The following is a 21254-nucleotide window of genomic DNA, read 5'->3' on the forward strand; positions in this document are numbered from 1 at the left end:
GCTACACGTTACGTTGTACGTATAAGGCTAGAAAAAAACTGTACCTACCGCTAGTGGCCACGACGGCGTAGGTGGACCTGTTGTACTGCGAGCTGGCGTCGACCAGCGGAGAATTCAACTGCTGCTCCATCGCGAGCGACTCCTGGCTCAGTTCTTCCTCCGGTCGATGATCCGCTGCACCGACGTTCACGATGTTCGCTGTCTCGATCTCGTCGTCGTACTTCTCGTTGTCGTCCTCCGCGTCGTAGTCATCCTCGTCGTCGTCGTCGTCATCGTCACCGGCCACGACTTCCTCGCGCTGATGATGATGATGATGATGATGATTATTATTATTGCTACGACCGGCGGTTGCGACGGCGAGCAAGCGACCGAGCCCGAGATTCAGCAGAAAATCCTTCGTGCTGATGGCGAAGCCGAACGGATTCTTGAAGACGGTGGGCGAGGTCTGGAGCTTTTGACGCTTGCTCAGCCACAGAATGACGAGGAAGACGAGCAGCAGCAGGAGCGTTATCGCTGTGAGCACCCCGATGAGTACCTCCACGTATTCCTGGTCCTCTTCGCGGGCGGTGACTGCGCACGACAGACATACCATCGTTATTGTTTTATTTTTTTAAAAATATTAATACCTCAAAAGCAAGCACGAGTCAAAATATCTTCCACCCTTTCACAGAAGCGCAGGGTAAATTTCTGCATCGACTTCGGTGGAGAAAAGGAAAATGCGAAGATAAATGCGAAGCTCTCTTTTTTGCTAGGCGCTCACGCTCGCCGTTTAATCCGCTGATATTTACGTTACATTATACATTTTAAACTCGCAATTATTCGACGAATATCCCGTTGTTATGTAAATCTCAATTGTATCGTAATAACCCTCTACCATCCTCCGTAAAGCTTGGCCTATTATTTTATACACACACCGTCGAATTTCAGCCTTAATTCAGTGTTAAAAATTAAAGTAATCGCCGAATTATATTATTCGCTCGCGTAAATATTGCATTGACCTACATATTTTAATTAGTCGAAACGAGCCAAGTCGCGTGAAAGATAAATAAATTTTTTTTTACATGCACTTTCTTCATTCGCAAATATTGTATCGAAACTATATCGCTATTTTGTTCTCGATCAATTTTTCTAAAATATAATTTTTCTACAGCAATTTCAATGATTTTGCCATTTCATATTGCACATTGCAATATTGAATTTAGAAAAAAAACATGACATTTTACGTAAGAATCAATAGCTGGATAATTTTTGAAAATTGGAAATTCATGCCTACGATTAAAATTTGAGGCATCAAAGGATTAACAGCTTCTAAAGCCTGAGACGATGGTTAATTTTTCTATGTTTTTATGCTCCCGGAATTTCGTGACTAGTAAACTGAAAGATACTTTTTGTGCTATCGTTTCTTCGCACACATCGCCCGTTCGTGTAAGCTAATTGTGCGCCTAAGTGAATGATATTTTCATTACGATCTGTCATCTGGGTATAATGTTAATTACATGTCAGTGGATACTCATCGTTGTACAAAACTGTTTACACTCAGTCGCTATTAATCTTTTCCTGCTGTAGTCTATTGGTGAAAATAAGATTCGGTGTTGGCTACTCGAGGCATCTAATTTTGAATAATTTCAAGATAAATTATTGTAACGAAGCGATGGAAAGCAGAAAGGATTTAAATAGGTAAACACATTTTTACGATTGCCAAAAATATATTTTTAAACAATCGCTTTTCTATAGTGTTAAAGAGGAACCGCATGACAATTGTGAAGATGTAGTCAACGAGTGTGTCGATCCGCGGGTCTCGATGAAAACTGAAAACTCTGATGAATCATCGACGAATGAATCATCGGTGAGTTTTATTTTTTGAAATTATGTTCTGATTTCCACCATAAAAATATGTTCGGAATGGCTCCATAAAAAAACTATAACACAATTTTAATTTTAGGCAAATCCCATCAATGATTCTATTTCGACGCAGCAGAAGAAAGATGAGGATATTTTTATAGATTGCGAGAGCGTATTGGTAAAACAGGAACATAAGCCCTCATTGACGACCATCTGCCAACCTACTGTAAAGGAAGAAGATCCGACAAATGACTCGAATGAAAAAAGGCTTACAATTTTAAATAAAAAAGGATCCGATTGCGATAATAACAGTCAATTTACGATTGGAGAAGAATCGAGTTTAACAAGACAAATAGAAACGACGGATACGGACGATGGATCACATGAATTAAAAATTTGCAAAACCGAAAACTCTGATGAATCATCGGTAAGATCTATCTTTTGAAATTATGATCAGAATTGCTCCATAAAAGATCTATAACACAATTTTAATTTTAGGCAAATCCTACCAATGACTGTATTTCGTCGCAGCAGAAGACAGATGAGGATATTCTGATAGATTGCGAGAGCGTATTGGTAAAACATGAACATAAGCCTTTATCGACGACCATCTGCCAAGCTACTGTAAAGGAAGAAAATCCGGAGTTCTTGGTGAAAACTGAAAACTCTGATGAATCATCGACGAGTGAATCATCGGTAAGAACTATCTTTTGAAATTATGTTCTGATTTCCACCTTAAAAAAACTATAACACAATTTTAATTTTAGGCAAATCCCCCCAATGACTCTATTTCGACGCTGCAGAAGAAAGATGAGGATATTCTGATAGAATGCGAGAGCGTATTGGTAAAACAGGAACATAAGCCCTCATTGACGACCATCTGCCAATCTACTGTAAAGGAAGAAAATCCAACAAATGACTCGAATGGAAAAAGGCTTACAATTTTAATTAAAAAAGGATTCGATTACGAAAAAAAGCGTCAATTTTCCATTGGAGAGGAATCGAGTTTAACAAGACAAATAGATACGACGAATAAGGACGATGGATCACATGAATTAGAAATTTGCAAAGTCGAAAACCCTGATGAATCATCGACGAATGAATCATCGGCAAATCCAACCAATGACTGTATTTCCTCGCAGCAGAAGAAAGATGAGGATATTCTGATAGAATGCGAGAGCGTATTGGTAAAACAGGAACATAAGCCCTCATTGACGACCATCTGCCAACCTACTGTAAAGGAAGAAAATCCAACAAATGACTCGAATGGAAAAAGGCTTACAATTTTAATTAAAAAAGGATTCGATTATGAGAAGAACCATCGATTTACCATTGGGGAAGAATCGAATTTAACAAGACAAATAGAAACGACGAATAAGGACGATGGATCACTTGAATGTAAAATTTGTCATAAATCGTTTAGTACCCCAAGTTCACTCAAAAGACACGTGAAGCAAGTACATGATAAAAACAAACCCTTCCAGTGTGATATTTGTCATGTATCATTTGGCCAAAAAAGTGTTCTCAAAAGTCACATTGATGAAGTACATAATCAGAGTAAACCCTTTGAATGTGACATTTGTCACAAATCATTTAGCCAAAAAAGTTCTCGTAAAATGCACATAAAAACAGTGCATCATCGGAGCAAACCCTTTGAATGTGAAATTTGTCACGAATTATTTGGACATAAACATCATCTTAAAACTCATGTTAATTTAGTACATTGTAAGGAAAAACCCTTTGAATGTGATATTTGTCACACATCATTTGGACAAAAGTTTGATCTCAGTAGGCACCTAATGGCAGTACATGAACGCAGCAAACCTTTCGTATGTGCGATTTGCCAAAAATCATTTGGATACCAGAGTGTACTCAATCGGCACATATTGAACGTACATAATCGGAGCAAACCCTTTGAATGTGATACTTGTCACAAATCATTTGGATCTAAAAACAACTTCGAAATGCATATGAGTGCAGTACATATGAGTAGCAAAACTTTCGAGTGTGATATTTGTCAAAAATTATTTGGATACCAGAGTAAACTCAAATCTCACGTAAGTTCAACTCATAAACGGAAAAAATTTGAATGTGAGACTTGTCACCAGTCATTTGACCGCAAGAATCGTCTCGAAAATCACATTAATGCAGTACATAAGGAAAACAAACATTAGAAGTATGAAATTTATTTAAAATTTGTAATCAAACTGGTTATACTCTATGTAATATTAGATAACTATTGTCATGAACAATAAACCTTTTCAAACTGTTATTCACTTGGTCGTCACTATGAAAATCTTTTATTGTCTTTTCAAACAAGAACTGAAATATCAACACGGTTTCACGTGCATTTGTTCTTTGAAATACCGTTCTTTTCAAAAAACGAACTTTCAACATCCTATTTAATGGCTATTTAATTTTTTTTCAAGTAATTGCTGCTCGTCAGAAGATCCCCGCATCAAATTTCGACTGGCCTCCCAAAATTGACGCACGCAAAGATTTAACAGTTGCAAAGGCCGATATAAAAGCTGATCTATCTAATTATTTTGCATCAATCGATCAACTTTGATCAATTATGTATATGAATTATATTATACTTCCGCGTATTGTTTGTGTAATTGAATGACTAAATATTTTTTTCAACTAAGCTCGTATTAGACTCGAACTTACATTCGTTGGTAATTAAATCTAGTGATATTAATTTAAGAAACTACAACTAGTGATTGTCTTCATCGTTGCAGCCGCGTGAAAATTAACGCGCGCATTAATTAACAGATAGTCAAACCCACGGAAATTCATTCCTTTGGTTTTCTCGCGTGAGCGCAGCAGCAGCAGCTGTAATCAAAAAGTTTCAAACGTCGAACTTTGCGTGTCACTTTGTGTAAGTCGAGGCGCGCGCGCGTAGGTCATGGTTCAAAGTAAAAAAGAAGAAGAGAAAGAGAAAAGAAGAAAGAATCGAACGAGGCAAAGGGTACGGGGAAAAAATAGAATAAAAAAAGGGAGCAACTGCGCGTCTGCCGCGCGTAAAAAAATATATATTTTTTCTCCTACGTGAGCTGTGCGAGGCTGGCGCATAGCCCACCTTACAACCCCGTTTACTCGCCCGTCGTATTTAAACTTCCTCCGGGCCCTCATCCGGCTGCTCGGTAGAGCGCGTGTGCCTTATACTCTCTTACTCTCGCAGTTAATCCGGCTAATTGTTTACGTTGCGCGAAAGTTGCGCGCGCGCGCCCCGAGAGCGAATTATAAAGTGCGCCGCGCGTGTATACAGGGCAGGGCCGCCTACTGGGCAAATTGTTTCTCTCCTTTTCCTCTACATTCCCAAGTTTTGCTCTCTCTCTATCTCTCTCTCTCTCACTGACTTTTCTCGGGGGCTAAGCTCGTCGCCTGGATTCACTTTTGCGCCTCGATCTTATACGTATATACATGTATAATCGCATCTGCGCGCGCCTCATTTTCTTAATGAAGTTATAACGACGAGTCGATTTTGCGGCCGCAAACCCTCCCAGTTGACGAGCTAATTACCACCGGGGATCGGTAAATCTATGCGATTTCCAGCGTGCAGCTGAGCGAGAGAGAGAACTGAGAGCTGAAGCGACGAAAGAGAACAAGAAGAAGAAGAAGAAGAAGAAGATGATGATGAAGAGAATAGCTCGAGCTTGAATTAAACGAGCTGCACTTCTCGGCTTGTTTGTCTTTTGAAAAAGACGAGAGGATCGTCGCATACTCACTCGTTTGTAAATTGAGATCGGCGTCCTGGCCAAGCTGAGCTCTGTCCTCGGCGGCTCCCGCCGAAGCCGACGCGCTCTCGAGCGTGGTAGCCGCGGCCGCTTCCTCGGTCGTAACTTCTCTCGCTCGGGGATTCCCTGTGCCAATGAAGTATCATCATTATTATTATTATTATTATTATCGTCTTCAAAAAAACACCTTTCGAACTCGCGCGAAACAAGGTCATGGCAATCGTGTACCTTCGTCCAAGGTTTTAAATTAATTTTCGCCGTATCTATATCGTAGTCCTTTTCTAATCATGATTACGTGCATTTACCAAACTTTTTGGCTCTCCAACGCACCGTCTCCTTTTTTTGCATCCTCACGGGTATACATTCAGATTGGACAGAGCTTGAGTAAAGATCCCCCCCTCCGAAGAAAAGTCGCGCTTATCGGCCACATTTTATTCGCCTCTGATGGAAAACAAACGAGACGATCATATTGACTCAGGCAGCAATATATTCTCTCGTTCGGGATTGTTCTGCTCGCGATCTTTCGAATATCGGTCGAATAAAGTTATATATGTATGTATATAAGAAAATAGTAGGTAAATACGCTGGAACTTTCTCCATTAAAAATATTCGCAAATTTTCCTGCGGATAAACCACGGGACCAACTTTAACGAATCGTCCATATATATAATGTTATGATCATATCGTAGCTCAGTATCGTCGCAATGACGATGCCATCGATCGCGTATATGAAATTTCGCGATATGCGTATGTATACTTACACGAGTCGAACGTGACCTCGGAGATCATTATCCACCTGGCGGCGAAGTAGAGCCGGAACCTGCACGATCTGCCCCGCTTGCCGTGCAGAGCTATCGAGACGTTGCGGGCGTTCTCCAGATTCGTGTCCGGTATGTACGCGTACGAGACGTCCGGCTCGCTCGGCAGCTCTACGTCGACGATCCGAGTCGTCGTCGACGTCGATGCGGCGGTGCTGCTGCTGGGGGACGACTCGTCCGTCGTCTCTGCTGCTGCTGCTCCTGCATCGATGAACCAGATGTCCGCCCGAGCGAATACCTGCGCCACGACGACGAAATCATCGTGATAAATTCAGAGGGTCGAATTTTCGTTCGAGCGCATGCGATGTAATGCGCTACACGTAGCAGAAGTATGTTGTAGGATCGTTACGCGCGGATATATGTGCCAGAGAGTTGGAAGTGGAGAAATTTCTATCTGGCCCGTATCTGGCTCGTATATATACCGACGGCCGACGATGTATACATACATTTTCATTGATACTGTATGAAATTCGCGTATTGATCTGCGTTATAACACAAAACACAGTATACGTATAAAGCGCCTTTTGCTGCCGCGCGGCGCGACGTCGATGCTGCGCGCCGCAATCATTTGTTGCGCGAACTGGGTCGACTTAATAATCGATTCTGTCAAAGAGAAAAGATGCACATATATGAATACGTGCCAATATTTTATACATAATACCTCGGTCAATTTTGACTCGAATGATTGCGCGAAAGAAAAACGAGCTTTTTGTGCGTCGAGAGCGATTATATACCACTGGAAGCTTTTACATTTTTTTCCTCTCTTTTTTTTCTGTTTCAACGCGGATCCGATTGTACATATGCACGCGTGGGAATGAGTAATTTTTTACAAATTGATGCGGTCGTGGTCGGCGAGCATCGAGTCTCGGTACATATGTACGTTTTTCAAACGAATCGTATCATGCGCATTCCACATGCAAATTTCGAGTTGAAAATATTTCGCGGTGGATACATACGCGCGATGTGAAATTAATGCCGCTGATCGATGAAGGGGAATTTTTTTTTGTTTGTTTTTACCTGAACGTCTCGTTTGAAGTAGTTGTTGGTGTACAGATGCACCGCGTCGAACGTCAGCAGATCGTCGAAGTGAAAGTCCAGCTCGACGTAGTCGTCGGAGAAGCTGTCGCGCATCCAGGCGAGCCAGCCGGTGCCTCGGCCGGGCGCCATCTCCAGCCTGTAATTGTCGAGGCCGTATTCGCCGTCGACGAGTCGGCCGAGGCCGCCGCTCAGCACGCCCGACTCTCTCGCGCCGTCGTACCAGGTGTCGCTCAGCTCCTCGACCGGCGAGTCCGGGATCGTGTACGAGACCACGCCACCTGTTGGCACGTTGTATTTTTGTTTTAGTCTTTTTTTTTTTTGCTTTTCAAGAAATTAGAATTATCAATTATAAGCGACCGTAATTTTCTTCGTCGTCGGCGAACAGACGCAAGACAAATTTCACTGATACCATAAAGCAGCGTCAGTACACACACACACATTGAAAAAAAACAACAACGACGAAAATCCCTCAGCTTTAGCCCGAACACGCGTAAGATTTCTTCTCTCTCTCTCTCTCTGTCTCGACGCTGTAAACACGTTGCTCAAACGTAGCAAGAACAACAACAGCAGCCGCATAGCAGCCTCTAACACGCCATAATTCCTCAACGAAACTGATCGCATTTTCGCGCGCGCAGTCGAGCGCGCGCCGGGTCTTATCTCGTCAGGGCTTTTCGGGGATAAAACTTAAAGGTATAAGGAAGGATGGGTGGGTGAGAGCTTCGGGCGGCAAGACATTATTACGAGTGGGAAACTATATAAGTACGATTAGGGGCGCGTTTTTTATTATCCGAGAGTACCGGAGAGAAAGAAAAAAGAACGAGTTTCGCTAAAATATAGGCGCTCGGCCAAGCGAATGAGTAATTATCGTAACATATATTAAAAAAGTCGACTTCTCTTTCGCCTTATCGCTTACATCCTCTAGTCCGCGGTGTCAAATAAGTTCCGTGCTCGGATACGACTACCTTTTTTTCCTCCTCCATTTCCGTGTATATTATGTCACGCTGCGGTACGTCAATTTCTTCGCCTGAATAATCGAACATTCGATAAGCTAAATGCCTAATTTAGATCCGAATAATTAATTCGTACGAACGCGGCCTATTATTAACACGACGATTGACGAGATGCGCGACGCGCTAAGTATATCCACAAAGGAGGCATAATTCGCTCGTTAATTTTATAAGTGCACATAGCTCTCGATATAATACGTGTGCATATCGGTGATAAAAGGTGCAGAGAAGCCAAAGAGCAGCCGCAACGCGATAATGCACACGCGATACAACGCATCCATCGAAATCTCGTATTATGTATATCGCGCGGCGGCGCCGTTTATATCAACTTATTTGTCGAGTAAATTAATTGGCTAATTTTTTAATGCACCGTTGGTTGAATATTTCACGTCGAGCGTCGATTCATATTTATATACGCGGTATATACACTCCGCGTGTACACACGTGTATTGTATATCGTGAATTACCCAGTCGATAATAGTTTCCAATTAAATTTTTCCAGATATAAACGAGTGGCCGTTGAATAATTGAACGCGAAAAAAGTTGAAGATGAAAAAGGTGTATATAAGAGACACGCGGTATTAGTTATAGATACACGTGTGCCCGTGGGGCTTGTACAAATTGAAGCCATTTCGCATCGAGCCGCGCGCACAAAGCGGTCCCTCGAAATTACAATCTCTGCAGCTACGACCGAGTAAAATGTAAATGTCACCACCGCGCGCCTATAAGCAGCTGAGCACATTTCCGCGCAGCGCCGCGCCGTCAAGTAGACTCGAGCTCGCAAGCTCCGTATACCATTGTAAACGCGAGCGGAGATATTGCTGTACGGCACAAAAAGTCGTGCGCGCCGCGTACTGTATTATGTGCCGCGCGCAAAATACATAAGCCTCGCCGCGTAATTGTTCGCGTTTCGTTTAATAAGCGGAGCTGCTGCTGCTGCCGCTGCTTCCTTACACCGAGAGGGAGAGGGTTAAAAATTTGAGCCGCGCAGGAGCAAATTAATTTTCTCGCTCTGCGTCAAAGCTGCAAGGCGAGAGCGCTTCGTATTGTCCTTTAATCGACGAGCTTTTGATGCCCAATTAATTTTTTGACGCATCTAACATTTTTACATTTTTCAAAGTAAATAATTTCGGACGAATAGAGTACGAATAATATATTCGTACGAAAAATAGGCTGAAAAGTGTCGATTTCGCATACGCGTTCCATTTCCATAAATTGGCATCGCAGCTGCTATACTACTGCCGCAAACCACATAACTGTAGCAACAATTTCTTGGCGCGGAGGCGAATATTTCCGTGACGCCGTTACGCGCGGGTATACCATCATTTGCCACTCGTGCATAAAAAGCTCCACTCCTGGGTTTTATATCGTGACGATGATTCGAGCCCGCGTGTGGTGCATCCTTAGCTAAACCTAAATCACCGACTTTAGACGTTGGCAGTTGGGTGTATTTTCGAAAATTGATATGTAAATTTTTTAATCGCGTCGAAAAAGTTAAAAGGACCATCTATTAGATGTGGTATTTAGTGTTTTGAAGAATTAATAAGTCGAATGAGAAAAATTAACTGATTTCTTTAAGTAAAAGTCACGCGTTTGGCGAAATAAGTATTATACATTCAAGTGGATCAAATGAAATTCGATTATTTGAATTTCATAACGTTATTGTTAATGCTTGAATTTCAAAAATCTGCTTCAAAGTTTCAGAATGTCTGAGCTAAGTAGGGTAAATCGTCCAGTGAATGACAGAATTCTTATTTTTCAATGTTTGAATCGCATTTAAAAAAACTGAATGGATCATCGCGTAGCTAATTAAATGTTCTATCGATTAAAAATATTTAAAAATCATTTTTACGTCGTTTATATTATTAAAAATGACGATTTCATGAGTCACCACGAAAACGCTAATGAATGACCAGAGAATGACCAGAGAATGACCAATATACTTTTCTACAAGGTTTTATCGAAATTGAAAAGTTGCCTTTTGTTTTAATAATCGAATCTAATCATAAATCATTGTTACTGGTTCAGTTTAAATTGATTTGATGCAAAAATCAGTACAAGTAGATTATTAGCAAACTTAACTTTTATAATTGATTGTATTCTCAAAAAATCGGTCATTTACTGGTCGTATGTAAATCGACGTCTCATCCAGTTAATGACCACCAAAAAAATTTTTACATTTATTTATTTGTAGATAATACAATTTGTATATGTAATTGTGTACATAATAATACTGTTTACCCAACAGTGCTTTGACTTATAGTATTATTTTCACTTTGCCACTTGCAGATTGATTGATATAGATACTTCGCCATCTAGCGGTAGAGGATGAAAAAAATCTTTCATCTATTTCAAGTTGTCCGAATGGCAGAGAACGCGAGGGACGACATTATATACGTCTATCTTCTATATGTACGCTATATACATGTATATGTGTATGAAAAGGTTTGCGCTCGGCTGAATAATTAAGGTTCCTCCAGCTCGCAATGCTGCAACGCGCATCGATCCATCTCTCCTCCATCCCATTCGAATTGATTACGCGGTGGCATTGATTGCTTATATCAGACCGACTGATTGTTCTAATTAGTGCATAGAAATGCCTCCTTAAGCCCGGCGGGGGGAGGCTCTGTGTGTGTGGTTAAACTGCCCTGCACATAGCACAGCGGTAATTTACGCATTCCGCTGTTTGTTAGCACTTAATTATAATCATTATTGCTATTGCTTATTGTTGTAGTGGTTTAAAATGTGATACTGCGATAAAAATAAACACTTTTTCTAGTATTGACTTTTTAATATTCCTCGGGAGACTATTTCCTCCCGCTGTGACAAGCCGTGAAAACGAGACTTTGCCAGTATTATGTACTCGTAACTTTCAGACGCGCTTCGTGCGTGTCAATTTTTCAGTCGTCCCTTGAAAAAGTTGATATTTTGACTGTAGATGTCACTTGATTCAATTTGAATAGAGGTCGTATAAAATGGCTTCATTTTTATGTCTGTGATTATTTTAAAACAATCAGTCACACCGATATATGTATACTTTCTAAAACACATGCTCTTACTTAAATATGATTATGTTTACTTTGTCACTTGTGAATTTACAAATGAATAGTACTCGCCATCTAGCGATGAAGATTGGTTTTAATTATGATTAAGTTTTCATACTTTTTGAGCAATTAACGCCAAAATCAAATCAGTAATAAAACATCAGTTTTTAGTCAAAATGTTTGAATCTAAAAACAGAATGGAAACTTTAGCAAAGTTATAATGTATAATGCATATAATCGCTTTAAATTGAAAGTTGTTTTTCATCAGTATATCTAACGTTTGAAAACGTTTGCATTCACGCATAATATTTTTTATCTATTCAAGTTAATGACAACACACGATGTTTCTCTTTATCTGTGCCCGATTTTCTTAACCAATTTTTCAATATTTAAAATAGAAAAATAAAATAAACTCATTCTATATTTGCAAGACATCGAATGAGTAAGGAAACCTTTCAATTATCAAAAATTAGTAAAATGTTCGCATTAAAACTGAAATATCGTGAGAGAGCAATAATATTTTTCTTGAGAAAATTTTTCGAAAATCCCGAGTGTTTTTCATTCGCACTAATTAAAAATTTTCCAATGCAAGGTTAATTAATAAAAGCACTTAGCTCGTCATCGGCTATTTCTCGCCGTGTTTTTATTTTATTTTTGATACAAAAGCCAACTACTGCACCAACTAAGGCAGTATAAAGAGTTGGGTGAAAAAAAAACGACTCTCTCGCACGCGCGCCAAGTTTTCTTTTCGATCTATCGCCGCGCGCGGCACGTTGAAATACCTTTGCTACGCGGCAATTAAAGCTTTTCCCATCCGGAATATAGAACCAGGAAGATTGGATTGGCACGAGAAAAAAAAAGTCTTGGAGCGGAGGGAGGGTAAGAATCAAAGATCGAGGTTCGAACGAGATAAACGAGAAAACGAAAGAGAGAAAGAGAGAGAGAAAGAGAGAGGGCAATGAATTGAAACTCGTACGCGTGTTTACGCTTCGCTGACTTTCGGACTTTTCACGGGTGAGGGGGAGGTCGATCGTTCAGCATTGCTGCGATTTCTATTTGATTTTCATGGGAGATCAATTACTTATGACATTTGATAAAACTATCTCGATGCCATGATCGTTTATTTTGAAATACCGTTAATCCTCGTTCGTACAAATTACAAGCAGATTAGCAGATGTTACATCGAGAAAAAAGTTTGATTGAATCAATGAATTTTTAGTTAATTCAGTTTAGTTAATTTATGTTTAATAAAAATAACTCTTTCTGATTACGTAGACACATACAGACTCATCGATTCATATATTAGTATATACTCAACGACATTCGTATACTTGCAGGTATTAGATATGCCATCTACATGTGAATTGGCGCAACTGTAATTTAAAAAAATTGCATCGTACAATTTTACTCTTAAAAATGACTTGAAAATTGCAAATATTTTTCACAGTGTTACTTGGAGGTCATTCAAACAGAAACTATACTATAATCTGAATTTATTTTCAGATTTAAAGGCAGCTTGGTTAGCGAAATAAACTCGATGATCGATTAGTCAATATGCGGTTCATTGATCGAAGAGAACCATTACTGCAGATCAAGACAGCAAGGGTATGTAATGAAATTTTTCAATCATACGCTATATAATACGTTATCCGACAAAAAAATATGCTGCGTGCGTGTAACGATGCGAAATTTCATTTCAAAGTTTTACGTACACCGATGGCGCGCGCACTCGTAGATGCGAGTGAGGAAGATTTTAGAAAAATTGAAATCCGACCCGGGGTTAAAGGAAAAAATCTCTTCCCGATGTCAGAGAGCTGGAGCAAGCAAATGATAGGTACGAGTTTTTCTCTCTATGAAGTTATTGCAGCCTGCATCAGATTGATTCGACACAAAGGAATATATTATTATAAAAAAAAAGAAAAAGAAAGTTTCTTGCACGAAGACAGCACCTTTTATGAACTTGCGCGAGTTGCGAGCTAGAGATATCTTCGAGGAAAAAAAAAGGACACAGTCGAACTCGAGAGCTTCTTTTTTTGGGTTTTAATAAAACGTCTGCAGACACGCACGTAACTGATGATGACCTAAGGGGGTGTTCGTGCTCGTGTCGTCGCCGAGACAGCGAACTTCATGGAATGAAATTTGTTCACCGATATCGTAATCCTGGTTCGGCTGGACGAAAATTCACGAGACTTTTGGATGTTTTATCGAAAGGCGCACGAGTTCATGCTGAATAATAGTTTTCAAGTTTTCAATTTTATATATCATTGGTATCATTACTCCAAAATTCTTCAATATGTATCAGAGTTGATTAACGATGAAAATATCTTTGACATCGCGATATTTATCGAATATATTCGATTTATATATAAATTTTACCAACGAATCGCTAAATGACTTCAGTCTTCGTATCACGAGTCGCAGCGATCGATGAAAGTGTGCTTAATTTTTTATTCGATGTTTACTTCGAATCATCGAAAATTTGTACATTTTTTTCATCAAGTTATAAAAAAAAAAAAACTAAACACTATACACAAACTAAACACGCACATCATGTGAAACGTACAAAGTCTCGGCGCCCTTTGCACGTTTGTGTGGTTGCCCACACACACACACACACACACTCACTCATACACAGGATACTATCTGTGCTGCGTATTTACACGAATACATATTCTCAGTAGCATTAACGTGGCACTCGGGTGTCTGTATGTCTGTAGTAAACTCACCTCGATAGCGGCATCCTTTGAGCTCGATCCGCATGCAGACGGTGCGCCGGTGCTGGGAGTGCGGCAGCACGCGCATCCTCGTCGCCAGGACGGCGGGCACGAGCTCGCGCGTCACCACCGTCGACGTGTCGACGTTACCGGCGAATACCTGCGAAACGTATACAGAGGCTTATATTTTATTCGCTTCGACGACGACGATGCGAGACACCATCGGCTGAATAATTTACCAGTCGAGATTTCGAGCTGCGGCGCGCTGCTGTACACGAGCTTTCACTCGCTCGAAAAATACATAAACGCGCGTAAAGAGTATCATCGCGTCTTCGTTTAGAAGCGCGCGCGCGTTAATTAGGCGGATTCGCGGATCATCTTTCAGATATATTTATTCGCGCGTGTATGCGACGTCGTACGAATCTCAAAGCTCAAAAAGATGCTTTTGATTCGGGCGAAAAAGCTCCCTGGCAGGTGTACGAAAAAATATTGTTCCCTTCTTTTTGCTCTCCTGCTCGGCTCGACTGAATGAAGCGTTACCGGTCTTTTATTTCTAAGCGAGTGTCGGAGTCTGGTAAGTTTTTTTTTGTATACTTTGATATCATTCAAGTTAAATTCTATAAAAAAAACAATAATTTTTCATGTGCATTGCATCTTTGAATTATAAACTTTGAGCGAATCTTTCGTTTTTTTTATTACATTTGTAGAAAATTTTTTTGCGCGCTGGTAGAAAAATTTTTACCCGCATGAATTTAATATCAATAAAATTATTATTACATAAAGTTGCCTTAAGTACGCGTGAATGCTGTCAGACTTTTTCATATGCGAAAGCATACTAATAAATATGCACGTGATTGACACTGTATTCCATGTATTTTTCCGTTTCTCTCTCTCTCTCTCTCTCTTTCTCTTTGATATTTCATACTATCCATAAAGTATTTTGATAAAATAAATGCTCCTAGGAAATAAAAATAAAAAAAAACTCGAAAGAATAAAAATGCTTATCTATATTCACAAGCTTCGCACGTAAAACACTCTATGCCAGCAGTAATTCCAGCCATCCAAAATCCAATTTTTATGCACTCCCACCACTCACATACACGCACACACACACAGACACACGAACGTGTTTGGACAGTACGGAACACGTGAATTCGGGCGCGCGCGCGCGCGCGGCGTTCAGTAGCAAAATCGACCGCTCGTTCAACTCTATAAATCGCACAATAACGCTTGGCGCTTGTGCTGTGTCTGCATGTGTGTTGGTGCAGGACTGCTCGCTGGGCGAAACCCAACGAGCGCGCCAACCAGCTAGTCCAGTACAGTAATACGAAAAAAGTAGTAAAGGCTAACACACACGTAGACACACACACACAAACACGTATTTATTTGACCGTATGTACACACGAAAGCTGCAATACTACGTGCATACAGGGCACTGCACAAGACACGATATATATTTCGTGCATAAGAGAGAGAGAGAGAGAGAGAGAAAAGAGGACAATTTGGCCTTTTTTCGCCGGGAGACAGTTTGTTCTCGCTAAGAAAGATCGTTGCACACACACACACACCCGAGAGGCGGAATTACGATTCAATGAAGACCTAATGCGATTAAAGTCGTATATTTTTGGCCCCGCGGTATACACGTAGTACGTTGCGAAAATGCATTTTGCTTTTTTTCTTTGCTTTCTTCAAAGGATAATGGACTTTTTAACGACGATCTTTTATAATGATACTCGTATTTATGATATTTTCGCTCGTTTAATAAAGGACGAAATTTTCACGTGCATCATACGCTCGAAATAAATATATTTTAGATTATACGTCGCGTGTGTTGCTGCTACTGCTGCTATTTTCGAGCTGTAAAGCTTGAGCTTTATCTCTCAAATATATAATACATCCGTAAAAATAGCGAGCTTGCGCGCAACAAAAGTTTTTTTCTCTATTCCAGACGGAGAGGAATACATACATACATCCTCGAAATTACTCGGGAAAAGTGTCTGACGCGTATATGCGGGTATATCGGGTAATTATTCGCCGCTGTAAAAAGACAGGTATAATATTCGGCTGATTAAAAAAAAAGAACGTAATGTTGCAACTATCGTCTTCTCTCGTATACATGTATATTACCTCTCGTCCATCGGCGAGCTTGTAGGGGCGCCAAGCGGCGAATCCGGGCCGCCAGTACTCGACGGTGAACTCCTCGCTGTACTCCTGGCCGCGGCCGTGATCGAATCTGCCCTGGGTCTCGACGTGCGTCACCAGATGCCAGTCGCCCAGGTCCACCTGGATCCATTCGCGCACGCTCGCCTCGATCTGGCGCTTGGGACACCAGCCGCCGCCGGCCGTCTCCTTTCGCAAGCTGCATAATGCGGCGAAAAGCACAGACAGAGAGAAAAAAAAGCGTAAATATTTTTTGTACGTATCGATCGTGGTATCGTTTACGTGTAAATTCTTCTTTTTTTTTTCATCAGCTCGTTCCTTTTTTTTTTTTTTTTTTTTTTATANTTTTTTTTTTTTTTTTGTTAAATTTTTGATACCGAAAAAAACGCTGTATAGGTTGGGCGCGCGCGCGCACGAGCGAAATGATTTTAAATATTCGGAGCTCGAACGAAACATTAACGGAACAGAAGGAAAATGCAAGCCCAAAACACTCCACATAGACATCCGTTTATTTTTTTTCATCGTATTCGAAGCGAAAAAGCATTACTTGCAGCGAGCGAGTATAATCTCGCGTCTTTCCCCCCTACTACACATAATACGGCTCTTTGCAGCACACACAAATCATTTATATTTTATCAATGTAAAGTATACAACGGCCGCCATCGAGAGCAACGATGGGAAATTCGTTAGTCGCATACCGCACGATGTATACGTGAAAGCTTTTCGCACAATCGAGCTCTGACACTGTACATGCTATATAGGGAGGCGGTGCTCGCTCGAGTTTTATCTAGAAAGCGTCATCTTTGTAGCGCCGTCGGAATCCCCGAGCCTAGTCATCAAATTAAATGGACGAATGTGTTCGCGCTGAGAGGATTGTGTCGATGACGCACACCATGTATAGACTCTACACCCACTACTCTTTTATATATATGGTCGAGCCCCTCTGTGCGTGTCGGGGGGGATTGTGTTTTCGATTCGTTCCTACCCGATGTACGATTTATCAAAGTGTATAAAGGTGCCCTCGAGGCTTTTGTGTACGCGCGGGCGTAGGTGCGAATTAGAGCTCGTTGCTGTATGGGGATGAGCGTGAGTGTGTGTATGTAGGTGGATATAGAAGGATCGAGAGAGAAAGAGAGGAAAATTATTGAAAGCCGCGGACAAAAAATCATACTTGCTAGCCTGTATATTTATTTATTTGTGGCTCGACGTATTTTTTATCCCCTTTTTGATGTACTCAATTGATACTTTCGTAATTTTTTTTTTTTTTTTTTGAAGTAACGATTAATTCAAAAAGGATGAATGATTCACACAGTTATCCTCGAAATTTATGAAACATTGACGTGCTGGTCAGTTCGTCAGTAGCCGGTACGGATAAAATTAAATTCGAATTTTCGCAGTGCGACTCGGGGGGGTTGCAAAAACAAAAAAAGCTCAGAAGTTTCTTTCCATGCGTAAACCTGCAAAGTTCCAGCAATTTTTTTGATTTCGCTCGCTCGAGCCCAATCGACGTGTTGTTTGTCGTATGTACAACGGCGGAAAACTGTATCTTCCGAGCGAGCTCAAACATCTGAAGCGCCGCCGCCATGTGCAGTTCAGCCGTGAGAGAGAGAGAGAGAGAGAGAATGAGAGAGCTGTACGCTGCAAGCTCGAGTTCTCTTCTCTGTGCCTCTGTCCTCTTTGCGTCGTAAAAATTGATTGCTTGTTAAGCGAGAATAGAGGATTTCGCGCTGGAAAATATGAAACCGGAAGGAAAACTTTGACTGTCGTGCGACGGGCTGTTTGCACGTCGTCGTCGTCGTCGTCGTCGACGATTGATCCCGCCGGCCGTGCCACGTATATCTCGTTAAGACCCAATATTTATACGGACGTTCTATCCTAGCATTGTACACGACGACGACGACTATATCGCAATCGATTTTTCGCCCGGTCGTCGGTGATTTTTGCTGCATCCAATTTCGTCACGGAGGATCGGGGGGCAGCGGCACCGATTGTGTATAATACGTATCCGTGAAATTTGTTTAATTTTTTTTTTCTTTTTTATATCAAAATCTATCCGCACGGATTAACGTCGATCTCTCGTCACTCGCGAACCAATCGAGCCGAGTCGAGCGTTCAAAATATGAAACGAAATGAAACGAAAAAAAAATACAACTCTCTATGATGACTCGAATGTATAGAGATCGATAACTCGTGTAAAATAGTACATCAGAATTATGAAAAAGAAGAGAGAGTGAGAGAGAGAGTCTCGATGTATCATCAGAAGAAGAGAGACAGAAAAAAAGTAAGGCTTGCATCGAAGCCAATGGTATAAGAGGGGTCGAAACGAGCATAATAAATAATCTATTTGACAGTTCCAGTAGCTCACAGTAGAGAGACACTCGTAAGGTAAATGATTGATCGCCGCAGAATGAAGCATAAATGCGTTCAAGTATATATACTAAAACGTATGTGCGTACGTGCGAGTCGCGCGCAAAAGTTGAAGAATATACTATATACATAAAATAATATGTATATGGGAATGATGAATGACCATGAATTATAAGTGCAGCGCACAATGGCGTACATATAGCTTGTATGTATGTGGATAAGGCCGCCATTATGTTTATTTTACTCGAACGCGCGCGCGCTCACGAGTACGTGGAGCTTGCAGATATCTCTCTCCCTGGTGGATGATGCTTCGATGCGTCACTGGCGGCGCGCATTAAAAATTGAAAAGCGAATTTACTTATTATACATTTCGCGAAATTGACAATGAGTTTAATCGAATGCGACTCGTGAACAGCTGCTCCAGCGACTCGGCGCGCGAACGGCGAGAGCCAAAATGCAAATGCTCGCGTTGAATAGACGCGCCGTATTATAATGTGTACAGCGCACACGGTGCCGGTATATTGTGCGGCAGTTTACGGGTCGCGCGCGCGCCTTCACGGACGACAACGACGCGACTCTCGTTGTGTATATATATGGTATATATACATTAATTCCGTTGACAATAGTCTCGGCTGTAAAGCATTCGAAGCACAGAGAGAGAGCAGGAGTTGATTATATTTTTAAAAATTCATGAAAACTGCGTATACGGAAAAATCACTCGACGATACGAAGTCGTTTGTTTACATCAAGCTGTACACAGGCAAGTCGATTTGGCGATCTATATTGATTGTCTCCCGGACGGGCTGTGTGTGTAACATGTATATACGATCGGCGAAAACCAAAACACAGCGCAAACGTATCGGTCATTCAAGCTCGCGCGCAAGAAGTAACTCGTCGTCTTTTATACGATGTATATATCCCGTCCCTCAGGAGCGTCTAGAGAGCTTATGCCACTCGATCTGCGTCAGAGTTTGTTTGGTTGCCGGGCGGCCGGCAGCGGCTACGGGGCATCTCATTCTCCCTCTGTCCTCGCGCGTAAAATAAGCTTTTATCGCGCGAAGCCTCGATTCTCGCTCTCTATCGTGTCGTATTTTTTTTTTTTTTTTTTTGTACGAATATAAATCTATCGCGCGAACTGCAGTTGTGTAGATATAGCTGCGCGTACGTGTATATTTACTGTCTCGGCTGTCAATCTTTCGTCATCGCGTGTCCGAACGATCGAAGGGTCGATGAAGCACGACCCATCGTCAATTCGATTGGCTTCGTTTTTCCTTCTCTCTCGTGTTTTTTTTTTGTTTTTCGTTTTTGTTTTGTTGTTCGTCGGAAAATTTTTTTCTTTTTTCGTCCAGAACGCCCAAAACGAATCTCGATGAGTAACGACGATTCGACGCTGGTTCGAGCTGATATATCACAATACATTTTTTGAGTCACGCTGGCGCGCAAATATTTTTTTGCTTTCTTTTGGAAAAAAAAGCAACGATGGCCTTAAATTTTCGAGGCAGCGAAAAGTTGGTTTTGATTTACACGACCGTACGAAGCCGTAGCTGGATTTTGAGAAATTTTCTCGCTCGTTTCTCCTTGATTTTCGAATGCATAATCGAAAGCTCGGGTAACTTGCATACTTACCGGGCGTAACGCGGCCCGACGTTCGCCACGTACGACGACGAGGCGTTGAGAGCCGAATCAGCTATCGCCCCGGACTCCATGCCCAGGGCTGAGTTGCATGATCCTGCAGAGAAACAAACAAAAAATAATAATAACAAAATGACGGGGCTCGTTCAAAAAATATATATGTATGTTGAAGTAAACGCTCAAGGCTACATGTATAGCTACGAGTATTATATAACTATATATATACGTGCGATGCGCGCATATAGAGATTCGCACACGCTGACGTGTACAGAATGGACGAAAAAAAATATTGGAACTATGTTGCTATGTTTTTGCTCCTTTTTTTTTCTCTACATATATATAAATTTCAACCAGCGCGTGTAGCGCACGTCTGGGAAAAAATTGCTCATATTTTGAGTTGCAGGCATGGAGAGTAAAAAAAAAAAAAAAAAAGAAAAATAGGAGTACACGAGATGTACGCAGAGCTGTATGTACATTTGAAATTCGTTCTTTGAGGCCTCAACTTTTATCGCGCAGAGCTGGCCAGCTCTCTCTCTCTCTCGTATACGCCATGCGGATTTGCAATATGTTTCGCGTTCAATCCTCGAGAGCGCACGAGGAGTCGAGAACTGCATGCGTCCACGAGAAAAATCTGCTCTGCGATGTGTTTCAGATTTTTTGACTCCGAATGGTTTTCATCGGTTTGGATGATTTTTAATTAATCTAATTCGATTGCCCTGTGGTAGCCATGTTCAGGACTCGATGAACAAAAAGTGTCTGTTGCACGATTTTTTTTTGGTTACAATAATGTTAGAAAAAATAATGAGCTCGTTTAAAAGACCCGAAAGTGACAATTTTTTAATTGTTGATCAAATCCGACCAGTTTTTGACCATTCTAAGTACAATAATATCA

The 21254-nt window shown here is 41.1% G+C and overlaps 2 protein-coding genes across 2 annotated transcripts in view; one reads left to right on the forward strand and one right to left on the reverse strand.

Moving 5' to 3' along the window:
- LOC106651710 overlaps positions 1-21254 on the reverse strand; it is a 31269-nt gene that overhangs the window by 5706 nt on the left and 4309 nt on the right. Inside the window, exons 4-12 of the mRNA XM_023460908.1 lie at positions 20357-20459; positions 16331-16562; positions 14216-14363; positions 7418-7716; positions 6571-6638; positions 6344-6501; positions 5574-5708; positions 359-570; positions 49-292 (exon numbers count right to left, since the gene is read on the reverse strand). Coding sequence (XP_023316676.1) covers positions 49-292; positions 359-570; positions 5574-5708; positions 6344-6501; positions 6571-6638; positions 7418-7716; positions 14216-14363; positions 16331-16562; positions 20357-20459 — 1599 coding nt within the window. The remainder of the gene's footprint in view (positions 1-48; positions 293-358; positions 571-5573; positions 5709-6343; positions 6502-6570; positions 6639-7417; positions 7717-14215; positions 14364-16330; positions 16563-20356; positions 20460-21254) is intronic.
- On the forward strand, positions 1558-4065 carry LOC106651746 (zinc finger protein 578-like). The gene is made up of 5 exons (XM_014370397.2): positions 1558-1677; positions 1735-1846; positions 1943-2269; positions 2341-2538; positions 2610-4065. The coding sequence occupies exons 1-5, from the start codon at positions 1652-1654 to the stop codon at positions 4014-4016; spliced, it is 2070 nt and encodes a 689-aa protein (XP_014225883.2). The 5' UTR covers positions 1558-1651; the 3' UTR covers positions 4017-4065.

Source organism: Trichogramma pretiosum, unplaced genomic scaffold, assembly GCF_000599845.2.
Source record: "Trichogramma pretiosum strain Unisexual culture from Peru unplaced genomic scaffold, Tpre_2.0 scaffold129, whole genome shotgun sequence".
Taxonomy (NCBI): domain Eukaryota; kingdom Metazoa; phylum Arthropoda; class Insecta; order Hymenoptera; family Trichogrammatidae; genus Trichogramma; species Trichogramma pretiosum.